This window comes from Carettochelys insculpta, chromosome 21, assembly GCF_033958435.1.
Source record: "Carettochelys insculpta isolate YL-2023 chromosome 21, ASM3395843v1, whole genome shotgun sequence".
In the NCBI taxonomy this organism is placed as follows: domain Eukaryota; kingdom Metazoa; phylum Chordata; order Testudines; family Carettochelyidae; genus Carettochelys; species Carettochelys insculpta.
The window spans coordinates 22,986,108-23,012,532 of NC_134157.1; the positions used below are offsets into that span (position 1 = coordinate 22,986,108).

At 38.6% G+C, this 26,425-nt stretch overlaps 1 protein-coding gene across 1 annotated transcript in view; it reads right to left on the bottom strand.

Moving 5' to 3' along the window:
- Nucleotides 1-26,425, bottom strand: part of PSMB7 (proteasome 20S subunit beta 7) — a 45,662-nt gene that overhangs the window by 8,329 nt on the left and 10,908 nt on the right. Inside the window, exon 6 of the mRNA XM_075015249.1 lies at nucleotides 18,427-18,485. Coding sequence (XP_074871350.1) covers nucleotides 18,427-18,485 — 59 coding nt within the window. The remainder of the gene's footprint in view (nucleotides 1-18,426; nucleotides 18,486-26,425) is intronic.

Below are 26,425 nucleotides of genomic sequence, written 5' to 3' on the forward strand. Positions count from 1 at the left end.
AATCCCTGCAATGGTGGGTAAACCCCAAGAACATGCTAACAGGGGTGCCCTTCCACCAACCACAAGTATCGGTTTTTCTTACTACAGATGCCTCCCACATAGGGTGGGGAGCACACATGGGTGAAGAGGTGATGCAAGGACTGTGGTCCTCCACGGAACAGTCACTGCACATAAATATACTGGAGCTCAGAGCGGTGTTCAACACCTGCAAACACTTTCGAGACCATATACAAGGCAAAGTCGTCGGGATCAGTACAGACAATACCTCCACCATGTTTTATATAAATCGGCAAGGAGGAGCTCGGTCCCGTGCCTTATGTGCGGAAGCAGTCCGGTTGTGGAACTGGTGCATCGCCAACAATATAACCTTGAAAGCCTCGTACTTACCAGGCGCTCACACTGTGAAGGCAGACCAGCTGAGCAGGCGTTTCGCACTCATGCACGAGTGGCAGATCCGTCCCGATCTGCTACGACCGATTTTTCACGCATGGGGTTTTCCCCAGATAGACCTGTTTGCCACTCAACACAACAAGAAGTGCCCACGATTCTGCTCCAGGGCAGGACTGGGACGGGGGTCCCTGGAGGACGCATTCACGATCTCCTGGAGGGGCCCCCTGCCTTACGCTTTTCCTCCCACAGTGCTTATCCACAAAGTCTTGCAGAAAGCCAGGAGAGAAGGAGCCTGAATGATCCTGATAGTCCCAACGTGGGATCGACAGCAATGGTTCCCCCTACTCCTGCGCATGTCGGACCGTCCACCGAGGCCCCTCCCGGTCGCGCCGGATCTGCTCACGCAAGCCCAGGGGTCCATAGTGCATCCGCACCCCCAAGGCCTGCGACTACAAGCGTGGTTAATCCATGGCTCAGCTCCCTAGAGCGCACATGTACGGAGGAAGTGCAACAAGTCCTAGAAAGTAGCAGGAGGACTTCCACCAGGAAGACCTACAAGCAGAAGTGGACTCGCTTCATGGCATGGTGTTCTACCAAACAGCTGGCCCCCCTTTCGGTGCCTATATCTGTAATATTAGAGTATTTACTGGACCTCAAGAGAGGAGGACTCTCACTATCCTCATTAAAGGTCCACCTTGCCGCCATTTCGGCGTTCAGACACGAAGAGGAAGGGCACACAGTGTTCGCCCATCCCATGGTTACCAGGTTCCTCAAAGGGTTGGTAAACCTATACCCCCCTCGGAAACCGCTTCCACCTTCGTGGAACTTGGACCTGGTGCTTAGTGCGCTAACGGGACCACCGTTCGAGCCTTTAGCCATGGTTTCCCTCTGCCTCCTTACGATAAAGACAACCTTCCTTCTCGCAATCACGTCAGCTCGCAGGGTGAGCGAGCTTGCGGCAGTTATGGCAATGCCACCCTGCACTGTTTTTCCAAGGAGGTGGTAACCATACGGCTGCATCCAGCCTTTGTTCCTAAAGTTTCTTCTGAGTTTCATATTAACGAACCTATTGTTTTACCCTCGTTTTATCCAAAGCCTCATAACTCTAACAAAGAGGCGCGCCTACACCTCCTGGACATGAGGAGGGCGCTAGCCTTCTATATAGACAGGACCAAGTCCTTCCAGAAAACAGATAGACTCCTAGTCTCTCTCGCTCCCAAATCGAAAGGAGAAGGTCTCTCTTCACAGAGAATCTCGAAGCACATCGTATCCTGCATAAAAATGTGCTACGAACTCAAAGAGACTCCTTTACTGGCCACGCCCAGGGCTCACTCCACTAGGGCGGTGGCGGCATCAACAGCCTTTTTCAAGGGCGTTGCGCTAAAAGACATTTGCAGAGCGGTGACCTGGTCATCCTATGACACCTTCGCCAAGCACTATGCCCTTCACAGGGTATTCCAAGAGGATACCCAGCTCTTGACAGCGGTCCTCTCGGGGACAAGCTGCACATGATCCGATTACCCACCTCCTATTTTGGGTTACTGCTGGGTAGTCACCTAATGTGGAGCACCCACGGGGACACTCGAAGAAGAAAGAGAAGTTACTCACCGTAGTAACGGTGGTTCTTCGAGATGTGTCCCCGTGGGTGCTCCACCACCCGCCCATCCTCCCCGCTTCGGATCTCTGTTTAGTGTTTTGCAGGAGCATCCGAGGTGGTTGGTCAAAGAACTGGCGGGGAACGGATCGCGCACGTGGCCAGGAGCGCGCAAGGGAGCGGCGCGCACCAGCGCATGCGCGGTCTGACAGAAACTGCTTGGAAGATCCGACCTGCGGCTCCAGGGCAAGCCCGACACCTAACGTGGAGCACCCACGGGGACACATCTCGAAGAACCACCATTACTACGGTGAGTAACTTTTCTTTAGTCTATAAGGTGCCACAGGACCCTTCATTGCTGTCTACTATGCAGTTTAACTATTTCACAGAGTTAACAAAGCAGCAAGATTCTACTCATCTCTAGGCTTGGATAATCTAGGAAAGGTAAAATGTGCGTCTTGTTTCACCCAAGGGAAACGCACTCAAATCTGAAAATTCCTATTAAACAGTAGTGCATAAGTTTAGCCTTATGTCCAGCCCAAGTTTACAAAGGGGTATTTGAGCTAAGAACATTCCCGTTTGCACAGGATTTTTAACATTCAGTGAATGTTATTCTTTAAAGCTTGCGTGCACAGTTCTTGAAATGCACACTATCCTGACACCTGGCTTACATAGTTTCTCCGAGGAAGCTGGAATTGTTCAGTATTTAACAGAAATTATCTGAATTATCTTTCAAAGTGGATGCAATAAGTTCTATGCGCCAGACCAATACTTGCCCTGTGTTCAAAGCAAAAACCTCTCCCCCAAAGATAACATTACAATAACATCTAATTGTACATGCAACTCCCACAATACCCTTTATTGAATAACTGCGATATAAGTGGCTTCAAACTATGCATTATGTACTTCAAGTTACAGCTCAAAAAGATTCCCTTAATTGTAGCTTCTCCCAAGCCTGTAGCAGAAAGGGGAAGCCTATTACAACTACATTAGCTCCCTCTACAGACTCAGCAAGAGAAATAATACGCATATATACATTTCAAATGTAACTCGTTTAACTTACAAACCCTAACCAGATCTTGGGATGCTGCAAACAATTTTGAAAGCCATTAAATATTGTGAGACCAAGTAGAATCTGCAGCTTCACAATGTAACTGAACATACTGCATTAAAGTTAAAGGAAGGTTATGTTTCTAGTACAGTGGTTCATCAGCATGATTCACAAACATCCAGCCGGAGCAGGAAAAGGCTTGCAGTGGGAAAAGCACCAGTCCCCTGCTTAAACTTATCAGACGTCTCATGGCTCACCTTCTCTGCCATCCATGATTGCAAGGCCCACTTCCCTTGCCATTCAAGATCACAAAACATCCTGCAGCAACTGCAGCAGCAAAACGTAATAGCAGGAACGCTACATCTTACGTTTCCTTATTCCAAACTGTTAGATCACGCTTAACAAGAGCAAGCTCTCTTCAAATCACAACCATCCCCTCCTGCTTCAGGGGAAAAAAAAGTGCACTAAATATTCCCTTCCCAGATGCTCTCCCCACTCTAACACCAAAGGCAGATGTCCTATTAAAGCTCACTTATCACGTCACAAATCCATGAATTACAACTTGAGAAACCAAAGAGCAAGTAATTAGCTTTAAAGTCAAAGAGATTAAAAAGAACCTACAAAAAAGATTCAAGTAATATTCCAGATTGATAACGGTCTTTTGGCATGACAAACTGCTCAGAAATTAGAAACAAAACTAAACCACTACTAAAAGATGTCCCTGCATTTGTGCTGGCTAGGATTAGAGCTGGGACAAAAAGCGTGGCTTTAAAATGATTTATTGGCATTAATATTTTCATTACAGGACGTGTCCCAAACTTTGATTGGGATGAGAAATTTGGAGCCTGGATTTTCCCTTCCAAATACCAGAGACTGGCTTGTTAATTACAACTTGGAAAGCTGACCCTTGGAAAATGTTCACTCCCCCATCCTTAGCAGTGACACCAGTTTGCATGTATCACCTGGGCAGGAAAAAGTTATTTGATCACTGATGATCAGATGTTAAAGGATAGATTTTTTTGGCCCATACCAATTGTGAAGTAAATTCAATGCTGCTTGGTACAAAGGGGCAGGATATATCTGTGTGTGGAGTGGGGGGAGAGACCCAGATGGTTATTAAATGCCTACTTGTGCTGAAATGAGGCAAAATGTGACTTTTCGGTATTAAAATGCAAACTATTTAATCTTCTGCAGTAAAATATTAACCCTTTATGGAACAAATCTCACCTTCTGATGTTGCTATAATTATACACCCAAGCATACTGTTAACACTCCACCTTTATATTTTATTTCCAATGCAGATCATCAAGGAAATTTGAGCGATAATTCTCTGACATGAACAAACATAAGTTCATTCAGACTTAAACTGAATGAAACCAAACTAAACACCATTAGTCTAATATGCAGCTAGGAAGTTCCAAAAGAAAATCTTTAGCCTTAACTCACCACAGTGGTATTTAGTTGTTGCAGGTATGCCCAACACTAGGGTGCAGTTGAGTTAAACATAATATACAACCAATGCACAACAAAGTAACTCATCTTTGAGTCTACAAAGTTACCAGTTTTAGCCAAGCTCTTAATATTTCATGTAGCAATCTGGAGTAACTGAGTTGCTATCATTAGAAAACAAACCCCCACTGGCTCTCAAAGTCACTTTTGTAAATGCAGCTCTGTTCACTTCATGTGAAGCCTTCAAACTTGTTTTTAAAAATCATGCCACAGAAAATAGTGATCCATAATGTACCTGTTCTCGGCTGAGATGTTTTCAGATTCATGCAGCAGCTGCACAAGCACCAGCGGTCAAATGCAGCTGAAGAGGTTCCCAAAAGTAGATCAGCCACAATCATGTCTGCACCAAAGACATACTTTACATTCTCCAGTGACCTTCTATCCAAGTGTGTCTTATTAACAGTATTTGTATTCTCACAGCTTAATGACTTTGACCAAGAGGTCTGTGGTCAGGCACAGAAATAGTTCTGTTTCCTATTTCACTCCAGTTGTATCAGATGAAATTTTTAAAATATATACATATTCAACTGCAATTTGTGCAGAGTCACCCAAGGGAACAAAACAACAAAGCCGCTTAAAATATTTCTGCACATCACTTCAGTATTTTTCGTAGTGAATGAAGTTCTTTTTTTAAATATGGTAAAAGAATAATTAACATTTTAGTATTAAGTGTAGAAATGAACATACAAACCCACATAAAATTATCCTTTTTTGTTACCTGGAAGTTTTCTGGTATTTTAAGCTAATCTTTTTGTACAAGTATTAAACTCAAATATAATTTACATTAAGGAATAGGCTGTCCTTAGCCTGTGGCCTATAATGAATTTGATTTATGCCAATTTGATCATAAAAATTCCACTCTGCTGAATTTTAAATCTTCCTTCAAAGTCACCTCAGTATGATGGGTAAAGGAAGGGGTTTCTTTTTTTGCTTTTAAAATGTACCATGTGTGTTATTCTGTCAGCAAAATAGCCTTAAACCAAAGTAACTGACAGACCAAAATAGTCTGTATTTAGTATATGCCTCTTATAGTTAAGATCTTCCCAGAGAATTAAATACTACAGGACCGTAATTTAAATAGTTCAGCCTATTTAATTAACTGAAACATTTAAACAGCACCCATATATGTCAAACATTTTTCTTCAACTTTCATAGTTTAAAAAGTTGACCAAAATGGCCTTGTAAAAACTAGTTAAAAGAAAACTGTTCCTGTGCAGGGACCCTGCTTATAAAGGAGTTAGATTTTATAGTCAGAAAATAGGGGGTTATAAGGAAAGTGCTGACACAGCCTTAACTATGGTGGCATGAATGAGTCGCTGTAATAATTAATCTAAAAAACCCCTAAAAGTTCAGAGTATATAAAAGGAGCACTTCCTGCTTTATGGTTGGAAAGACCAAGCTAACCGGGAATATCATTCTCTTGGGTCTACACTGCTTCTTAAATGAGATTACAGTAAGAGTGATGTACTGTAATACAAGTCAGCTGTGACAAGCAGCACTTTATAGAGCTATCTGTTTGTCTCCATCACTACATCACACAATGTGTCCCAGGACTCCAATGTGCAACTCCATTTACCACTGCATGACAAATGGGCAACACTTGTAAAAGGCACAAAGAGGTCCAGATCAGCCATGTAATGGTCACCCCAGCTGTACCATAGTGCTTGAAGGGAACAAAACAGAGCCCCAAGTTCATTAAACTGACCAGTAATGGATCTTTCAAAACGTGCCTTAGGAATACTACAGTAAAGGCTAAAATAAATAACTCAGCATGGAAGGCTAATCTAAAATGGTGTTTGATAAATTATTTATAACGTAGACGATTGTCTGCATTTAATATTGGAGCTACTAGTAGCATCTTTAAAAGATGATTTATGTGTTGTAATGCCATTAAACTTTATATTGGCCCACTGCTAGCTATAAAGTCTGCTGAGATTTAGAGAATGAGTTTTAAACTGTCACTGCAACATCAGAGTAGATGGAGGCTGTATTAAATCTTTACTTTAAACCTGCTATCTGGAGAGTTGCATTTTGTAGACACTCAAAAACTGATAGATTACCTCTCTACATCTGCTATGATACAAGTCCCAAATAGCAAAGATAAGGAACTTTTCCATATTATTCTTTTTTATAGCTTGAATCGAATTTCTCTTCACACTTAAATGATTTCCAGGTTTTGAATACCACCTGAGTAAAAATACAGAAAACTTTTCCATGGAGCACGTTGGTTATGTCTACACCCAATTACTCTTAATTTTTTTGCTTAAAGCTTTTAAGAAATATTATATCACTTATGCCTACTGATGTCTCAAACAAATACAGCAGTTGCAGCTGTTTAGAGAATATTATTTCCCTGATGTTTTGGGAACATGACACGTAATTCATATAGGAGACATTTTTCCCCCCACCGATTCAAAGATTGCACAGATAATCTAAATAACTAATTAAATAAAACTATCTGCGAAATAGAATGAGTATCTAGTAGATTACTGGCAGTATCCTATTTTGATATTTAGTATGCACATAAATAAAATGCTCTAACAAGATTAGTCTTTCATCACAAGTCTGAAAAAGCAACCTACGGTATATTTATATTAGGTGAAAATATTTTGGCAAATATCATTGGGGGTACTTTTGCACCAGAGTGAAATTTGTTCTGTGTCCTTATCGTACTGAAAGAGTATAATATACACACTACTTTAGGTAAGACTCTGAAGATTGAGGGAAATATTGGGAGCCCAAGAAAGACAGAGTAAAAATCCATAAAGAAGGCCTGGCAGCTAGGGAAACAATACCTCTGGAAGGACATAAGCAGCTACAGAAGGCTAATCAGACTTTGGAAGTGTAATCAGACTGTTGTACGTGAAAGTGTAGCTATACTTGTCTGCTGGGAGTAATTGTGCTGGAGATCAATGTGTGACTGGAAGCAACACTAAAATCTTTTTGGAAAGTTCAAGGAGATGGTCAAACCAAGATGACAGCTCTTATGCAAAGCAAAGAACATTTGTTTGTTTAAAGAAGAGGGTGGCAGCCACCCATTTAGTGTGAAACAGGACTGTTTAGTTAGTTACATGTTTAACTTGAAGTGGGGCAGGAGATGCAGAGCTAAACAATCAGAATAGGCCAGACTGTTGTAAAGTCCCAATCATGGAGCTTCCCAGCCAATGGAGTTTAGGTGATGAACATTACCGAGAGGTGAATGCTCTACAGCACACAAATATTTTATGAAGTTTCTGTACTGGGTATCAGAATCAAGACTGTGCTTTGTTTTCATCACACTTTGTTTGGGCGAAGTGAGTGTTTGAGAGTGACCACTTGGGAATTGTTAAGTTTAATTGAACTGCACCTGGTGCTGACTATGGGGAGTTACTGACATAGCTTTCACATTGTTTTGTTGCCTTTTCTTTTCCCACCATCTTTTGTACATGCTCTAAAAGGTCACAAAGGAGCTGCAAGGAGGTGGGGTAGGGACACAGAGTGGAGAGAAATCCTGTAGTCTGAACAGTGCAAGAGGGGGTCTGGCTTAATAAGCAGATCTGGAGCACATGGTAGAGGGAAATAGTGTTTGCTGAACACCTTAAAAACAAACTCATCTTAGCATCCAGCTGATCACAGTAGGAAATATTTGAAGATGAGAGGTTCAAGAGGTGGATGTTTAAAGTAGCCTCATCAACTCTAGAGGGATTCTACAAATACTACTCTAGAAAGTTAACAGCCAGCTATGAAATTAACAAAAGTAAAAAGCAGAAGGCAAGAGGGTGTTAAATTTGTGACAGCGTTAGGATGCTAAAGGGAAGTGAGGCTGGACAGTGAAGTGATACAATATTCAATTACTCTGGAACTTTACTGTCAATGAAAGAGCTAAAGCAAGCACCTATCAAAACAAAACAGCAGTCATGTGGCACTTTAAAGACTAACAAAATAATTTATTAGGTGATGAGCTTTTTTGTTAAAGTGCTACATGACTGCTTTTTTGTTCTGACAGACTACAGACTAACATGGCTACCTCCCTGGTACTATTCAAAAAGCACCTAGTTAAGAAAGGGAAAGCAGCAGAGAAGAAAAGGTGGTCAGTGAAAATTACCATGAGAACTCTCACTACAAGTAACAGAGAGGGAGCTGTGATAATCTATATACTATCAAAACAAAAAAGCAGCCAAGTAGCACTTTAAAGACTAACAAAATAATTTATTGGGTGAGCTTTCGTGGGACAGACCCACTGCCTCAGACCATAGCCAGACCAGAACAGACTCAATATTTAAGGCACAGAGAACCAAAAACAGGAAATCAAGGTGGACAGATCAGAAAAAAAAAGATCAAGGTGAGCCAAATCAGAGAGTAGAGGGGCAGAAGGGAGGGGCGGGAAGCTAAGAATTAGATTAAGCCAAGTATGCAAACACACTCACTACAAGATTAGTTTGCTGACCTGGTGAAAAACAAACAATTAGTGTATCTTCTGCTTCTGTATTCAATATGGTGCTTAAATGGAGCAGACAAGCGCCCCAAGTAGTTTTCTACAATATATAAAAGAAAGACTGAAGGAAATTACGTAAGAAGAAGTGGGTCTGTCCCATGAAAGCTCATCACCTAATAAATTATTTTGGTAGTCTTTAAAGTGCCATGACTGCTTTTCTGTTGTGACAGAATACAGACTAACATGGCTATCTCTCTGTTACTAAATTAATGCAGGAACAGATGATCACGAAACTAGGACTTGTGAAAATATTCAGGGATTCAGCTACTATGTAATTCTGTGGTTGATAGACATGTTCCCTGTGACTGGATTAAGATTAACATTGCATCCAATAGATTTCTCTGGAAGCACACTATCATTCCCAGACCTGCCAGGCCCACCTGCACAGTGATAAAAATGGAGCCCTACAACCACAGCTGAATTTCTCCCATTCTTTAAGGTACTTTCAGGAATGTGTTTTTCTTAAGGTAAGAGTTCTTTGATTCAACGCCAGAGCTTTTACTTAACTGTAATAAATAGGTTCATTGTGGCCTCAGGTTTTAAAATCTCAGAGCACCACAGATAATGAAAGAATAATGATGAATGAAGAGATCAAAATAAGAAGTCTTGGCATAGTCCATATTTTGGATCAGAATAATGCTACTATTGCTTTACTTTCCAGTCCTGCTTGCAGCCTTTAATTAGGCACAAAACTGAAGAACTCCAAATTCTGAAGAATTGCCACTTATGCTGCAATGCCTTCAGACAAATCTGGGTATCCAATATATGTACTCCACTCATTTTTGTTCAAAGCTTTGAAGCTATCAGAAGTTCATATAGGGTTAATTATTAGACTTGGGTCCCTTACAAAATTTTTACATACCAGAACTCTGGGTCATACTGTATTTTTGGAGTGATTCCTTTGTTATAAAATAAAAGATAATTGATATCCACTTTCCTAGACCTTAGTTTTTCTGTGAATTTTTATTCATGTCATTTTTTGCGTTACTTGTTTTTTTAACACCATGTGTTGCAGCGTAGTCCTAGTGGACACTAACACATCTTGCTCTACTTAAGAAGATTAACACAATGATTGCTGCTGGTTGATGTGCCTACCACCATCTATCTTGTAAGTCACCAATAATCATTCTGCTCTCCACCACCTTTAAAAAGGAACACTGCCTTCTGGTTTTCTGGAGCTCACTCAGAAACCTCTTGGATCCAGTAAATTTATAGAATTTATGCTGCTGTCATGGTGGTGGTATATTAACACACACGTCACTTCACTCCCCAGTCCCCCCAAAAGTGTAACCTCTTCTGGAGTGACTAAAGCATCTATTTAAAAGGAACAGAAATGAGGAATGAAATTGCAGGGCAAATATGGAATTAGTAGACAGTAACTAATTACCCAAATTAGGTCTGACCAGGGCATTGAGGCTAGCAGTCCTGTAAACACATTTTGTTCATTTGAAAAAAGATAGTGTTTTAGGATGTATGTTTACACACACGCACACACACACACACACACTCTCTCTAAACAAAATGTAAATGTGTACTACTTTAAACTTAAAATTTTCTACTGAGATCTCTTCTTCAGTAAAATACACCAAAGCCCTTACTCTTTTGTGATCACAGCAGTTTCATGTTTCATTGGTACACATGCTTGCAAGCCCAGACTCATCACCATCTTCCTCCTCCCCCATCCGATATTGTACACCGCACAAGTGTAATAAACCATGTTAATATTTCATACCAGTGTGAAATATGCTGGAGTATCAATTCAACATCTGCTGTCTTTAGGGTACTGGAATCCCGCAGAGACACTTTCAATTTGTAATTAAGTTCTATACTGAATTAATCAGCAGTTTATCTTTTTTAGTAAAATAACGTCTTCCCCGCTAACCTGGATTTACATTAACGATTTATGCCAAATTACCTGCCAAGACAAAAAAACTTATCTGATTCTAAGATACTATTCAGAAACATTGGTTCCTATATTTCTCTTCTTACATGAGGAGTAGTACAATAGATTGTTTCAGTGGTATGAAATCTTAAATTACAAGCCTCATCTTGTATCTGTTAGATATCTGGCTGCTTCTGTACTCACAGTAACTATGAATTGACTTGAGAACATATTTAATCCATCACTTGATGTCCTACTATGCAGAGTTCTAGGGAACAGATTCTCAGAATTAAATGAACTTGTTCAGCAATGAAAGAAGTTGATAATTCTACAACACTAAAGATTTTGTTTGATAATGTGGAATCTTCAATCTTCTTAGTATTACACCATCACCAGTAGTGACCTTTTGGATCTTGGCTACAAGGGTGTAGCAAGAAAAGCAAACCAGGCAAAAGAGTCATTTTAAGTAACTGTATTCCATTATACATCATAAGACCAGAGTCCAGCAGTGATATCACTGCCTCAGGTGAAGCGGTCTATGCTCCTTTCACTATCACCAAGGCCGTTTCTACCCAGGCCACTTCCTTTGGAAGTGGTGTGCTAATACAGGGAGCGAAATATGCTAATAAGGCGTGGATGCAAATTCCCCATGCCTCATTAACATAACGTTACATGATTTGGAGTCCGGAACTCCCAAAAATTTTTGGGAAGAAGAGGCCTCCGGAAGGAGGACCTCCTTGTGGAAACCGACCCCTCCCCCACCCCCCCGGGGCTGTGTTTCCACACGGACTTCCAGACTCAAAATCATGTGATGTTATACTAATGAGGGGTGGGGAATTTGCATCCGCACCTCATTAGCATTTTTTGCTCCCTGTATTAGCATGCCACTTCCGAAGGTAGTGGCCTGTGTAGAAATGGCCCAAAAGTGTTGAACAATCAAGGTGCAGAAAGATCAGCATTTTAAAAAGGAAAACTCATAGGTCTTCTTGTAAACTCTTTCCTCGTATGTTTACAAAAAGGCTTTATAAACCTTATAAGCATTCACTCATTTGAAGGGCCTCCCTTTTCTCAGCCTAGTGCAAATTCCACTTGGACCTTATTCTAATTCAGAGTTCTTCACTAGTACAGCATTGACACGCTTCCGTCTTCCAACTCTTGGGCAGAAGTTAGGCATTGTGCAGTATTTCTCAGTATATTTTCCCTTTCCCACGATTACAGGAAAGGCACAAACTAAAAATTCAGACTGGAACATCTGCTCCTGAGAATGCATCAAAAAATAATTACGTGTCTTACATCTATCCTATGTGCTGTAAAATGTTCTCTGACATTCAGCAGTTTGTGAATAGCTTGTCTACATTATTGTGCACAAACCTTAAGTGTTAGCCCTGCATAGGTAAGGAAATTGTTTCATCCAATTTAAACTAAAGAATGGATGAACTTAGGCACAATTCCTGTATCTGGAGATAGTGTAGCGAATAAAGAAATGTTTTGGTTATCAGTAGTAACTCAGGAGGAAATCACCCTTAGGCAGTTTTATTATCTGACTTCCATTTGGAAATTGTGCTTTGATATCTGCAAAGAGCATATATTAAGAACTGCTCTCCAGTAATCCCAGGCATTTAAGAGCATATCTTGTTGCAAAGTAGCAGGATACATTTACAGTTAACTTAATAGTTCCAGTTTTTCATAAGTTCTATACTGGAAATAAATTTTCCTGTCAGTCAATGCATGGAGTTAAGAACCATACTTGTCCAATACATCAAAACAGGAATTGAGTTAACATATTTAAATAATTTTAGCTTAAAAAGAGGAAACAGTTTTACATAACTCCTAAAAATAAAGGTTTGTCTGCACTAATATCTGGCAGCGGTCTGTACAGAGATACGCAGCTCCAAACGCTGACGTAGTACAATCACATAAGAGAACATCAAATCTGTACTAACATGAACTCTGTGAAAAAGAAACAGTAAAATAGCAGAAATGTAGCACTTAAAAGACTAACAAAATTATTTAAAGTGCTACATTTGTGCTGTTTTGTTTTGTTTGAGTACAGACTAACAGGGCTACCTCTCTATTACTAAGAAACAGTAAAGACAGTCTACTAACAGCCTAGTCTATTGTCACTGAGTAATGAAATAAACAGGTACACAGAGCACAAGTTTTAAGCACTTTTTTGTGCATGGGGCCAGATGTTTAATTTTGTTCTGTTGTTTACTTAAGCTCTGTTTGAGGCCAACAGGAGTGCAAGTATCTCAGGCAGGCTCTTCAGCTTAACTCTAATAGTTCTGCTTGATCTCTATTGTCTGAAGTCTAAGTTCAGCCAAGAAACTTCCCAGCAAGCGGTCATCTTCCCATGGAGCCATTAAACCTCCGAATGTCAGCTGGTGGAATTACCCCACAGACTTCCACACCTGAGCCCTAAGGCAGGGACACAGACGTTTTGATCAACCATCACTAATGAATACAAAATTCATATGCAGCTTGTCATTGCTCATGAGCACTGAGTCATACAGATGCAGTCTAAATAAGACTGATGAGACAACCATTGATGAAGATGACAGAGTTTTGACAATCAAAAAAATCCAGTATTCTTGTCAGCCATTAGTAAAAACAAAGCCAGTGTGCTTAGCAACATATTGCTACACCCATGTTTTCCAATGGTCCCCCAAAATATTAATGATTGATGAAAGAAAGCAGCATGCTTTCACAGCATTGCAGGACTATGTCTTAAGTATTTTCACTTAAATAGAAAAAAAAGAGCAGTAATTTAGTAGTTACAGAGCAGCCCTCCATTTGGAATATCAGTGGCTTTACATAAACCTATTAACACTCATTTCCCTTTGAGGAAGACATCTCCTTTTTACAGATGGGGAAACTGACACACAGAGGCACGGACTTCCACATGTCTGTGATCAACACCAAAGCCAGAAATTGCACCAAGGTGTCCCATGGATTATCCAACAGACATGGTCTCCCCTGTCCTGTATGGTACCACTCTTTTAAAGAGAAATACATTTAGCAAAATGGAATTGAAGGGAAAAAAGGAGAAATCTCTTTCATGGGCTTCAGAAATCTCTCCTTCCTGCTAAGGTAAGTGTTTGTCTGCATTTACTATTCAGTTTAGACTGCATAATCAAAAATACTGCATGGCCTCACGTTTTCAGAACAATATATTTTGGATTCAATTTTTTAGATCCTGTGTTTCCTCCCAACACCTTCATTTTTCTATTTGTCTTCTGACCCTGAATGCTTTACAAATCTTTACTAAATTTTCCTATCATGGTTTTGTGTGACTTCTGTTGGTCATCTTACTAGTCTCCTTATTTTGGCTTATCTTTTTATGGGTTTGATGAAATATGGAAGGCAAAGCAGAAGTATGAGCAGTTTATATCTCTGCTGAGTCACACACGAAGCTCTCATCAGCTGATTGCAACATACAGGCGCACACAGCTGTATTTTATCAAATAATTTTCTTCCATAAATCTGAAGAAACTTCTTCATGAGAGGCAGGGTGAATCGCCAACATTTATATTAAAGCTCTTTTTCCCCACATAGCCTTACGAATACAATCACCACAAAGATACAGGCAATTCAAAAGCTCCAGCACTTAATATTGTAGACAATTTATCCCAGTTCAGGATCGTTACCATATCTCTTGATACTTTCTATTTTTAAAAAAGCACACACCATTAATGTACTTGACAAACTGAATGTGGTGTTTAACAGTGGTGAATGTGGTGTTTGCAGTCTACAAAATGGGAAAAAACTTTTTATACCGTAAGATCTAAGCTTACAATAGTGTATTAGCTGCGCTGTTCTACCACTTATACTATGTAAGGTAGATCTGTAGCTACCCACATGACAAATTAATGTTGTTCTACAGCGGTCAGGTGCTTGGCATCACATTTTGAAGCCTCCACAGGCCTTCAGGGCTGAAAGTGTGCACTTCTTCAGCAATCTATAACAGCTCCTCTAGAGGCCAGCACTTGGTTCACAATGAAACATGACTCCATAAATCAGACCGCAGAAGTAGCACTTGTGTATGTCACTATCCATCTTAGCAGTTTCTCTGAAGATGCTGGGTCAAGATCATCTCTCAGAATTGCAACCAGTGAAAGACCATCACAGCTGGCATTGACAAAGCATGTGCTACTCAAAACGGAAGACACATTAAGTCTATTGCGGAGGGGGAGGACTAAAACAACCCACACATCCTGCTGGTGTTAGCATGCCTCAGGCAGTGGGAGAAGCTTCAGCAACTCATCTTCAAACGGCGGAGAGCCAGGGCTCTAGAAACCTGTAAAAATTGGCTAAGCCTGCAGTCTTCATTTCTTTAAGTTGAGCATCTTCAAAGTCTACAAATCTAACTGTAGGGCACAGCAGCTGCCACTGCAGATTTGATCCTCTCAGCTTTTGGCAGCTCTCAACTTGAAATTCTAGTAAAAGAATTTTTCAAGTTCCTATTATTGCCTGTCATGGATTTATAAATATTGTGCACTATCTGCTGTGGCATGGTTCTCATGGGATGCCAGCACATGCCAAAAGCATAACAGAATGAAAAACAGTTCCTATTCTTCAAATAAATGCTAATTTTTAACTGTGCTCACACTATGTGTTTGGTGATCAGCTTCAATAGTACAGAATATATATCAGAGGAGAAAAAGGCTGATTGTCTTTTCCAGCAGCATTCAGCTGCTACTTTCATTAAGCTTGTTTAATTAGATTCCAGATGCTAATTTGCAAGTCGATACCAGAGGGTGCAGGACAGTTTGCCTTTGAATCATCTTCTGTGATGTGATGGTCTTACAACACACCACTACGTTTCAGTAGCCCTAGCAAGAGATTCTAACAATTAATGCAAAAAGGAACAGTACTGATCTTTACAGAAAAACATTAAATCTTCTACCCAGTTTTCATTAATCTCCAAGAATTTTAAATGTGATCTCTCCAATGTGTTTGAGCAAGTTGACAGTTATGTCCATACCATGTAATACAAAGACTGGCTGCATTTATGCCTGTTGTTTAGTCCTTTCACAATAACTATCGTTAAAATTTATTTGTTTTTAACCTTGCTGAACTTCCCAACGTGTCAAGTAACCTGATTTTCAGAATGCAAAGATGTAGAATTTACCGTTAGACTTGTCACCTCTTAGCCATACAAGAAGAATGGAGAAAAGTATAAAGGAAAGAAGTCCAACAGTCTTCTGAGTTAGCACTCAGCTATAATAGATTGTTCTGATATGGTGTTATATCCCAGAACACGTGATGAACACAAAACCAGTCTTAAATTGTATGATAGTCTCTAGACCTACATATCAATTCCAACAAATTGACAGATTACATTTCTACATGCTTGATAAAATAGTGAATTTCTCCTAATATTAAATTCCGTATATGAAGAAAAATGGTCAGCCTAATTAAATTTAAGTAGAAATGTTGTAAGTTTACATTTTTAAAATATTTTACTCAAAAGGGATTTAAAAACCAAGAACATTGGTAACTCTTTGAAAATAAGATACGAGGTTTTTCTTTCAAAATGGCAAAACAAAACAAAAAAAAGCAGCTATTGAATTTTAAAAGGGTTGTACAGCAGTATAGAAGTGATTGTTCCTAAGGATTTTAGCTCGTCACTTCAGGCCCCACATGTTAAAAATCCACAGTTACACAGGAAACTGGACAAGAGTCAAAACTGTGATGTTGCCACACTCAAAGGTTTGCATTACACAGTCACAGACTCAACCTTTATTTCATATTTAATGGATTTTTCTGTTAGTCGCTCAACCTTTGTTCTATTTAAATGAAGGCGTTTGAGAGCCTAATTAAAAATATTCCAAATTTTGACAACACTGCTTATGCATTCTAGACACTAAACAAAGTCTTGTCTCATTAGGTGCTCTGTGCAGCACAGCAGCTTTGCAATCTTGATCTTGTTTGTTATCAAAATTAAAAAAAAACCAACATTTTAACAGAACTATAATTATTTTATATGTAAAATTCTGGGAAGAGTCACTCTAGGAGTAATATGAAAAGCGATCCATTTATTGCCCATTTTGTAATCTTGTAACCAAGTTAACTGGAAAAAACACTTAATTCAAAATTTTTAGTCAATTGTTAACCCATGTAAAGTTATTCCATAAGAAAATTTAACAGAATGCAGCAATCCACTTAAAATTTAAATTTAAATATCGGATAGGAATTCAGTAGAATTATGGAATCACACTGCTGAGTACACATGCCAACTGAAATGGTCTGTAGCAGAGATGCAACAAAGATTAGTGACATTTGAAGACATTTATCACAGTTAATCATATTTCTTTTGTGACCATGAGAGTAAGTTAAACACAAAATATCTTAAAATGATGTTATAGCTATCTTTGATGTTACAATGACACTTATGAAATATAACTAAGCGTTAGACATTTTAAACTACTTCAAACTCTCAATTATGAGTTCAGTTCTCTTTTTCTTTAATACATGGAATTATTAATCAATTACAAGTAGAATCAGCAAGCATTGAAGGCAAGTTTGAAGAGATTAATTTGATTTAAAGGATAGCCTGACATTACTGATGCATTCTATCAGATACAGTCAAGTTTCTTAAATGTTTGTTTTATTTTCATCAATAGAGTATCTGCAAACAACTGTGGGATTTTGTTTTCTTTTTTTTTTTTTAACCTTTTTAGGTGAATAGTTATCGAACAGTAACTTTTTTAAAAATCGTAGTATGCCTCATTCTACACAGGTGTGCAGAACTGCTTAAATAGAAGCACAAGACACGTTCATAAACAGATATGGGAATGGACCACCTTATTCTGCCATGTTATGTATTCAAATCTATCATGGCACCACTACTTTTTTTTTTACTCTTGAATTATCACTGTTGCATAGTAGCATGCATTTGTGGATTATTCAAGTTTGATGATACAGACCATCAGCAGTGCAACCTATAAATAACCTCTTTTAGATAGATCCTGAAGATTGGAGTACGATTATTATTCCAACTGACACAACGAACTTGAAATCCAGTCAGTTTCAAAAAAATGAGTCAAAAGGCAGTTTCAAGTATTAGCTTCTGCCAATTTTTGTGGTTTAATCATCACTTTTTTTTTCTTTCTCTAAGGCTGTGAAAAACACACAAATGGGGGAGAATGAGAAAATAGTTATATGGGGAAGCTGTGTAACTGATTTTACAAGCACTCTCAGAGACCTAAAGTAAACTGCAAACAAAGAATTATTTACCCTCCAATCTTTTACCTATATCAATCAGAAGCTCTTGCAAAAGCTTTTAAAATCATTAGAGAGAGAAGCAGTGGGATTTGTAAGCTGGCTGCGTCCATTTGAATTTTTTGTCAGCTCTTCAATGAGCCAGCATATTACAGAGAGCGAGCGGGAGCAGGATGGCTATGTTTGACTAAAAAAAGTCGACCAACATTCAAGATTAGCATTAAACCCATATGATGTATACCTCAGTTTGAGAATTACTGAAAGAAGAAATACTAAATTAAAACACCCCAAAGGTTCCTTACCTCCATGTCTGGTTTGTATTTATCTTCAAATACTGCCATGGCTGCTAAGGATCCAGAACCTACAATGAATAAAGTTAGACATGTACTTCAATTCTGATGTATTTGTAACATAACTGCTGGCTTTCTAGAGTTATTTATTAAAGAAAATGAGTATCACTACAAGTGCAACACACCACAAACTTGACTTGAGCTCCTTAAAAAAACAGCCCTTATTTTAGCCATATACCATTTAAATGTCCATTCTCATGACATAGGACACTTACTAGAGTCCCAAATTTATCTCTAGTCCACACAGGGTTGGTGAGATCCTACTTTCTGTAAGTTATTTATAGTAAAATGCTGATGTATGAAAACAAGATTCTAGAAAGTGAGTTAAATGAATACCAGAGGTCACATTTCCTGTTCCACAGCCATACCCTGCCAGGTTACAGGGGTATAACACTAAATAACAAGACACTTAGAAAGAAGATATTGTTTTAATGAGCTGCCCTGGGATAGTCACCTTGACACAAAAAACAAGTTTATCAACAATGGCAAAAGCTACTGCCATCAAGTTATTTTCCACACCTACTTTAAAATAATTTATTATGCAGTATTTTGAGCCATTGTCTTTATGTCGTCTTTGGAACAGTAAGAGCAAATAGATACAATGACAAATATGGAGCTGAGAATATAGTATATCTCTGATCCATTCAAAGATTGTACTACAAGGGTACTGAGGAAACAGAACCCCTTTTTCCTGAAGCAATGTAATTGCAGGCTTTATAAATAAATAAGCACTTCCTGCACACAGGCAAAAAGCAGCTCAGCACTATTTGAAATTTTAGACTTGCTTTGTTCAGAAAAGAGTGGATCTTTAGGAAGACATCATTTTGTCTTCACGGGGCCCTGACAATATTTCAGGATGCTCTACTTTTGGAGAACGAATAAAGTTACTACCAATTTTTTACTCCAATTAAAGATTTTTTTGGCATTTATTACTTTTTAACTTGTTTTGCATACCACTATCTGTTTAGCTAGGTCACATAGAAAGCCATATTTTCTATTTAAAATGATTTGTGTACATCGCTTGACCACCTCAATGGTTTAGAGAAAGAAAAAGGCAGCGATTAAACAGTTTCAAATGAGGTGTCCTGCTGATTTTATCAAGTCTGCTGAATGTATAATGAAAAAAGAGAAGCTAACAGTGACACTGTTGAGGAAATACAGACTACCTTGTCTGAACCATTTAAGGAGGTCCAATTATAGATCAAATTTAAAGGGTAGAAACAGCAGATTTACAGACACAAATCAATGAACATGGTAATCCCAATGAATATGACAGATATTCCTGTTACAGAATATTGCTCTGGTTGAGGATCATTACCTTTACAGTACCAAATACATCACATCTAAAGCAGTAGGATGCTCTTACTGTGTACTTGTATTACAGGCAATGACTATTCATTTAGACTTTGGAGCAATATGTGATTCTACTTTTTAACAGCTAAAACTAGAAACAAAGAATTTTTAAGGAACTGGCAGCAGAAGAGAACCATATAAACAGATGCTATCAACAGACAAAATGTCAGACAAAAGAAATTTCACTGATTTTCTAACCAAGAGCAAAATAAATTGTTCCCTGGAATAGATATGGGACCTGTGTATAAATGACGTTGACAAAACAAAGCCAGTCTATGTGGAATTATATGGAAAAGCAATTCTAATTGGAGAGATAAAGAGCCACATAGGGGAATGGATCCCAAAACTATAATGCCTCCTTAATTCATCCAGAAAAGGCCCTCGATAAACAGAATGAGAAGTTTAATGAAAATACTAAAAACCAGTATTTTAGGACTGCTTATACTGAGAGCCTCATGACGTACACACAACAGTAAGATCGCTTCCAGAGCCTAACCGCAAAAGATATATTTCAAAGACAAGGCTGTTGCTCTTCAGGAGTAATCACTGATCTGTACATTTGAGAACATTTTATATTACATCTTCTAAAACTTCTGTTAACGTGAGCCCATTTTACATACCTTTCTATTTTACATGAACTTCCTATGCATACCAGTGGATGCTCTTAGAGAACAGGATGGATAGCTTTCTCAACCATCCACTTAAGTCTACACAGCACTTCTGTTGTTCTCTCTTCAAACAGAATGGTTTTTCCTTATAAAGCAATAATCTCAAACACCACAAAACTTGAACAGGTGCAGTCTTCTACCCCACCAGCTGCTTGGTGAAGAGATCCCAAAGATAAAATGTCCAAAAAGTTCAGAATCCCAGGACAAGAACAAAGCAAACTTTTAAAGGAAGGAAAGTCTCCTATTTATTAAAATTGTTATGTAACAATTAAAATAGTGTGCAATTTAAAAGCTTCTTGGAGTTGCCTCTTATTATTTATACTGGTCAAGGTAACTAATAAACAAGATTTCAAATTCAAATTAAAATATGAATCTAGTTTATCCCACATACAAAGAGGCTTTCAACATGGTGCCAAAAGCTATCCAATTCTGAGACCCATGTTTTTACATCTGTTACATTCATTAATCTACACACATCAAGAAACAATGGAAGTCTATGAAGGTCCTAACAAAACTAATAACAATAGAAAGCAGAGCCTGGAGAAGATGTCCACAAATTGCTACAAATTCTCAGTGGTCCATCCTGTGTCTGTAAATTCAGAGCGTTTTATGGTACAGCTTTTATTCCCTCACACAAAGAAAAGTGCACTGATTGTAGACTTACTGCTCAGTCCAAAAGTCTGTATGGGACCAGAGTTCAAGATTTCTGAGGAGATATGGATTTTTGAATGATGGAGTACAACAGGGACTTTGCGTAACAGCTGAATTTATTAATTGCATTTTTATGTTTTTTATACTTGCAATGCAAGAATAGGGATGCATTTTTAGAAAGCTAATTAGTTTTTTTTTATTCTGCATTCCTCTAAAAATTCAAATAGTCCACAACTTAACACTGATGTGAGATACTTTGGAGACTGAGCTGTACCTTGACTCATTCACACTAAAAAGAGTACCAACCACAAGCATTTAGCAAAAACTGCTCACATTCTTCTGTGCAAGATGAACTCCTCCATTACAGAAGGGTTTTTTTTCCACTGTTTATACAGCTGCAGAACTGGCAGAATGCCAGCTATGGACAGTTGCTTCCAAATACAGATGTAGAACTTCACTATCAACTGACATCAACTTCCCAATGGCTGTCAAATATATGATCCAAACAAACGCACAATGTTCCAGGTATTATGGACGCCTTGGGAAAGTTATATATTATGACTGGCAAGCAGGCAATAAAAATCCATAGAACTAAGTGAAAGCTGGACGTCTGATTTCTCTCATTGCAAGGGCCACTGAAACCACAAAAAAAACCAAAGCATGAAGGCACTGAAGATATCCTGTTTGTATGTGGGAACCAAGGCTGTTCTCTTATTTATACATTCTATATCTACCAAACATTAATTTCTAACAAGCATGGAGAAAGAAGTTAAATGTTTTCCAACGTTAATGTTTGAAGAGATGTGAAAATCTTTATTTTGCAAAATATAATCCATTACTGTCCATTAGTTAGGGAGAGAAACAATTACTAGAAAAGAGATCAGGTAGGACAAGTAGTATCATTACTGAACCAACTTTTGATAAAAGACACTACACCCCATCCCCCTTGTCTCGCTCATATCCTGGAAGAAGAAGGGCTACAACAATGCTGGAACTCACTAAAAGTTCATACAAGAACTTTAAGCAGAAATAGCATTCAGCCACTTCCCAGCAACACAGTGAACCAGTGCACTTCTCTGGTGGCCACCCTTGTGCTTGATAATCTAAGCGTTAACTTTTAAAAGAGTTTCTAGGCCTCATAATATTTGCAAAATAATATTCAAATGTGAAGCAAATGTAATTACTAGAGTGATGTCTACAAGTACCATTAACCAATAGCTCTCACAAAGGTCAAAATGGTACCTATTCAGCTCAGTGTTACATTAATGCTACAGACTCTCTTATTAAACAAGGCTAATCATTTATTAAAACATGAAATTATGAAACGATTGTATTATAAATATCAGAACAATCGACTGGTAAGTATCATTTCACTTTGGCATCAGAAGAGTACAGGGCAGGCATGTAACAGAAAACACCACTGTCTTTAAAGATGTAGACAGATTTTTCAAAGAAGTTCAACACTCAAGAGCTGGCACTGAGGAAAACTGCAAACTGCTGAGAGTTGAGTGCTTGAAAAGACTTCCTACTTCACACAGGTGCTCAAATGTGAGCACTGATGGGGTGTCCAACCAACACTCAGCCTGAAGGGGTTAATGAAGGCCAGATGGACAAAGTTAACCTATTAGGCTGAAGGCTGAGACTAGAGTCCTAATTAGGGGAAGCTCACCTGTCTGGGAACAGGTGGAGTTTCTATAAAGCCAGAGAGATAGGCTGTAGTTGCTCTCAGGGAGAGAGAAGGCATGTTTTTTTAAGGGCTACAGAGGCAAGTAGGCCATGGCCACTCTGTGGAAAAAGGGAATAGACAGGCTGGGAAACTTGAGACAGGCAGAGGAATGCTGGTTTGGGAAGCAGCCCAGGGTATAAGTAGCAGGGCTGGGGACTGAACAGGTCTTGGTAGCTTAATGTAGGTCCTTGGGCTGGAAACAAGAGTAGAGGGTGGATCCAGGTTCCTCTATCTACCACTGGAGAAATAGCACTGGTGGGGCAGAAAACTTGAAGACTGCTTGGGTCACTGTGGACCTGAGACTTTGAAGGACAATCCCCTGTAAGGGGAAAATGAACAGAAGGCTGAAGCACAAAGCAAGAGAGGCAGCTCTTGAAGCATGAGGGGGCTGTAGACAAGAACAGAGAAACCTTGTGCAAGCATGGAAAAGGGCATCTGTCTCTCAGAGCTAATCCCCAGAACAGCCAAGAAGAGATGCCATTCATATGGTGAGTAAAATGTACCATCACTGTAGGTATTGAACAACTACTTATGAAAATCTGGTGACAAAAATCTGAAAAGCACTAGGGACAAATTTTTAAAAATACATACATAGGACAATAAAGGCAAAACCAGCAGCAGTTATACATTTGACAACTGTAATAGCAGCTTGGCTATGGCCAATCATATGGCAACATGGTATTTTATGTTGAACGCAGCCTATATAAAATGGGAACAACAGTTGAGTTTCAACCTCACTGAATAATCAAAAGCTTAGCTGCTCAATTATAATTAATATCTCAAAGCCACTGAAAGTATTAATAAAGCATTGTCATGCTTGGTAACTCAATTAAGTGTTTCTTAATCTAACCATTCTCACATTCAAAATAATCATATTACAAATTTCTTTTAGCATAAGTGTTAATTATGGTCATGCCTGAATAGTCAATCTAGTATCTTAGTGGTATGTATAACTACAGCATCTCTCTTCTTGGCTCAACATAGACACAAACACCTCTTAAGTTGTATGAAATCTGCATAATTGCAATGCTTAATTAAAAGAACATTATTATAATGAAAAGCACGTTATTTAAAAGTACATAATCTGATTCGTTTAGAAGACCCAATAATTCCAAATGTAAACGTTAGAAGCACAGTGTCAGTCAGAAAGATGTTACATTATACTAAATTTTTATTTCTATGAATCAGTTTAAGAACTGTAAAAATGCAACAGACCTTTAAAAATATGCTGGTATAGGACTTCCAATAATCAGTCAGCCATAAAACAGTTAACTTTGCAAATGTTTTCTGTAAGCACCACTCTATGAAGATCTCTTAAAAAAATTAGGAATTGGCTTAGCCTCTAAACAAGTAACACTGTAAATTGCTACACATATTGAAACATACAAATAAAATTTTAAACTAAGATTTAAGAAGTTGAAGTCTTCAATAAATGCTTTTTAATCTGGTAGTTAATATGGATGTGACCTAAAAATGTATTTCCGAGGAAACAGGTTAACTTTTTTTTAAAACCGCTTTACTGAGTCTGGCATTCTATAAGTGTCTTCTTTTGGGTTAAGAAGTAACAACAAGTGTATGGATTCTGTTACGGAATTTCATGTTAGAATCATGCTTTGTCTTATGTGATACAGGAGTTATCAAATTCTCTTGGCAGCTTTCATTTTAAAATTTAAAAGAAACCCAGATGTCATAAGACATTCTCCCAGCCCTCAAGTTTCAGGATTAATTGCAATTTTTTTTTTTAAATCCACTTAACTGGATCATTTTCAACAGAACTTTCACTGCAGAGAACTTCCAACTGCTTATCAGCAGTCCATTTTCAGCACCCAAGGACCTGTTTGCTATCTCAGCCTGCCACTCTGGAGGAGGTATTCAGCGTTGGGAGACTAACATTTAGAACTTTCTAATCCATCAGTGTCAGGGCTTCCTGACAGGGCACTTATTCACACACACTCATTGTTATTCAATTTGCTACTCATTCTAGGTAAAAATTCAGTGCTCTCCACAGCCGCATCGATTGGGATCATTTTTCAATCTGGTTCCTGGCTCAGTGGCCTAGTCTCTTGGTGGTACTGCTTGCTCTGCAGGCTGACATTGCCAATGCATGAAGGGCTGATTTATGAATATAAAACAATGTTGGTACCATGGGACTAGGTTCAGCCACTAGAGACCACTGGAATATATCTTACTGCTTCCAAAAGCTGAACTACAGACTTCAAGCAGTTTAATTTCATGCATGCATTTCATTAAGTCTTGGCTAGAAGCTTTCCTAGACAAGACAAGCAATCAGACAATCTTGCACCGTTTGCTGAAATCCATATTTGTCCTTGTCAGCATAAACAGTTTAATTTGATGCTTTCACTCCTGAGTAAGCAGAGAGTATCTTTTGAGGCCCTTACGAAAAGAAAACCCTCTCTGTTTATCCACTAAAGTATTTCAACCACTCACTACAGAAAAATCCACTTTGCCCTTACAGCAAACTATCCATGGTGATAAAATATATATACCAATTTATTCACACTAATTTGTCACTTGAAAATATTACTTGGAGTTAAATACTTGTTAACAACAAAAAACCCTTGTTAAAAACTTGTTAAAAACAAAAATTCCGATGCATCTGGAAAGAGAAGGGAATAGCCATCTCCATTATGATTACTACACACTTCTGACTTGGGGAACCAACTCCTATAAAACAGAACCTATTTGGAAACCATATATACCTATTCTCAGTACTGAGCAACCAGCTCCTGCAGCGTAAGCTTGGTTTCAAACACACAGCATATGAAGACGGATTTACTCTGACATTTTTCAAATACTGAAAAGTGTCTTTGGTCTATAATGAGGCATCAAAGTTCCAGCCCATTATCCCCAGCTTTGCATCCAGCAGCCATATAGGTACCACTACTCTTTCCCTCCTGCTTAAAGGCAGCCCAATCCAAACCAGTCACCTCTACCATGAACCTTGTATCCCACCACTGCTTCTTCTGCAGGTCCCAAAAGCAACGCAATTTCTAAGATGATGTTTAAACATTGCTAGTATAGCAAGCTTTAACCAAATTATTTTAATTAAGCAGGAAATGTGTGCGCACAACGTACACTGAACAGGGTATAGAAACAGCATGTGTTGCTGAATATCGCTAGATGTTCTTTGGTAACCTGGAGATTATTTTTTAGGCTTTTAAGTAAAAGATTTGGTACAGCAGAAAATGAAAAGTTTAAAAAAAGTACTAAAACAGCTTGAACTGCAGTGCATCTTACATGAACTGTTCCTGCTAGCTGATTTTTAGTCAAAAATCTGTGAATTATGCCTAGAGACATATCAAACTTTTTTTAAAACAAAAGCTCCGAAAGAAACTATGTTGCTAAAAGCAGATTGTATTACTAACCACTGGTTCACTGATCAATCAATACCTATTTGCACTGTGAAGTGATTCAGGGTTTTCTATTTGGTAATGTATTGATTATAGAATACATCATAAAATACAAAATCCAAACTAATATTTATATTATTTTAGCTCTATCAATAGCCAGAGTGGATCACAACATCACATAC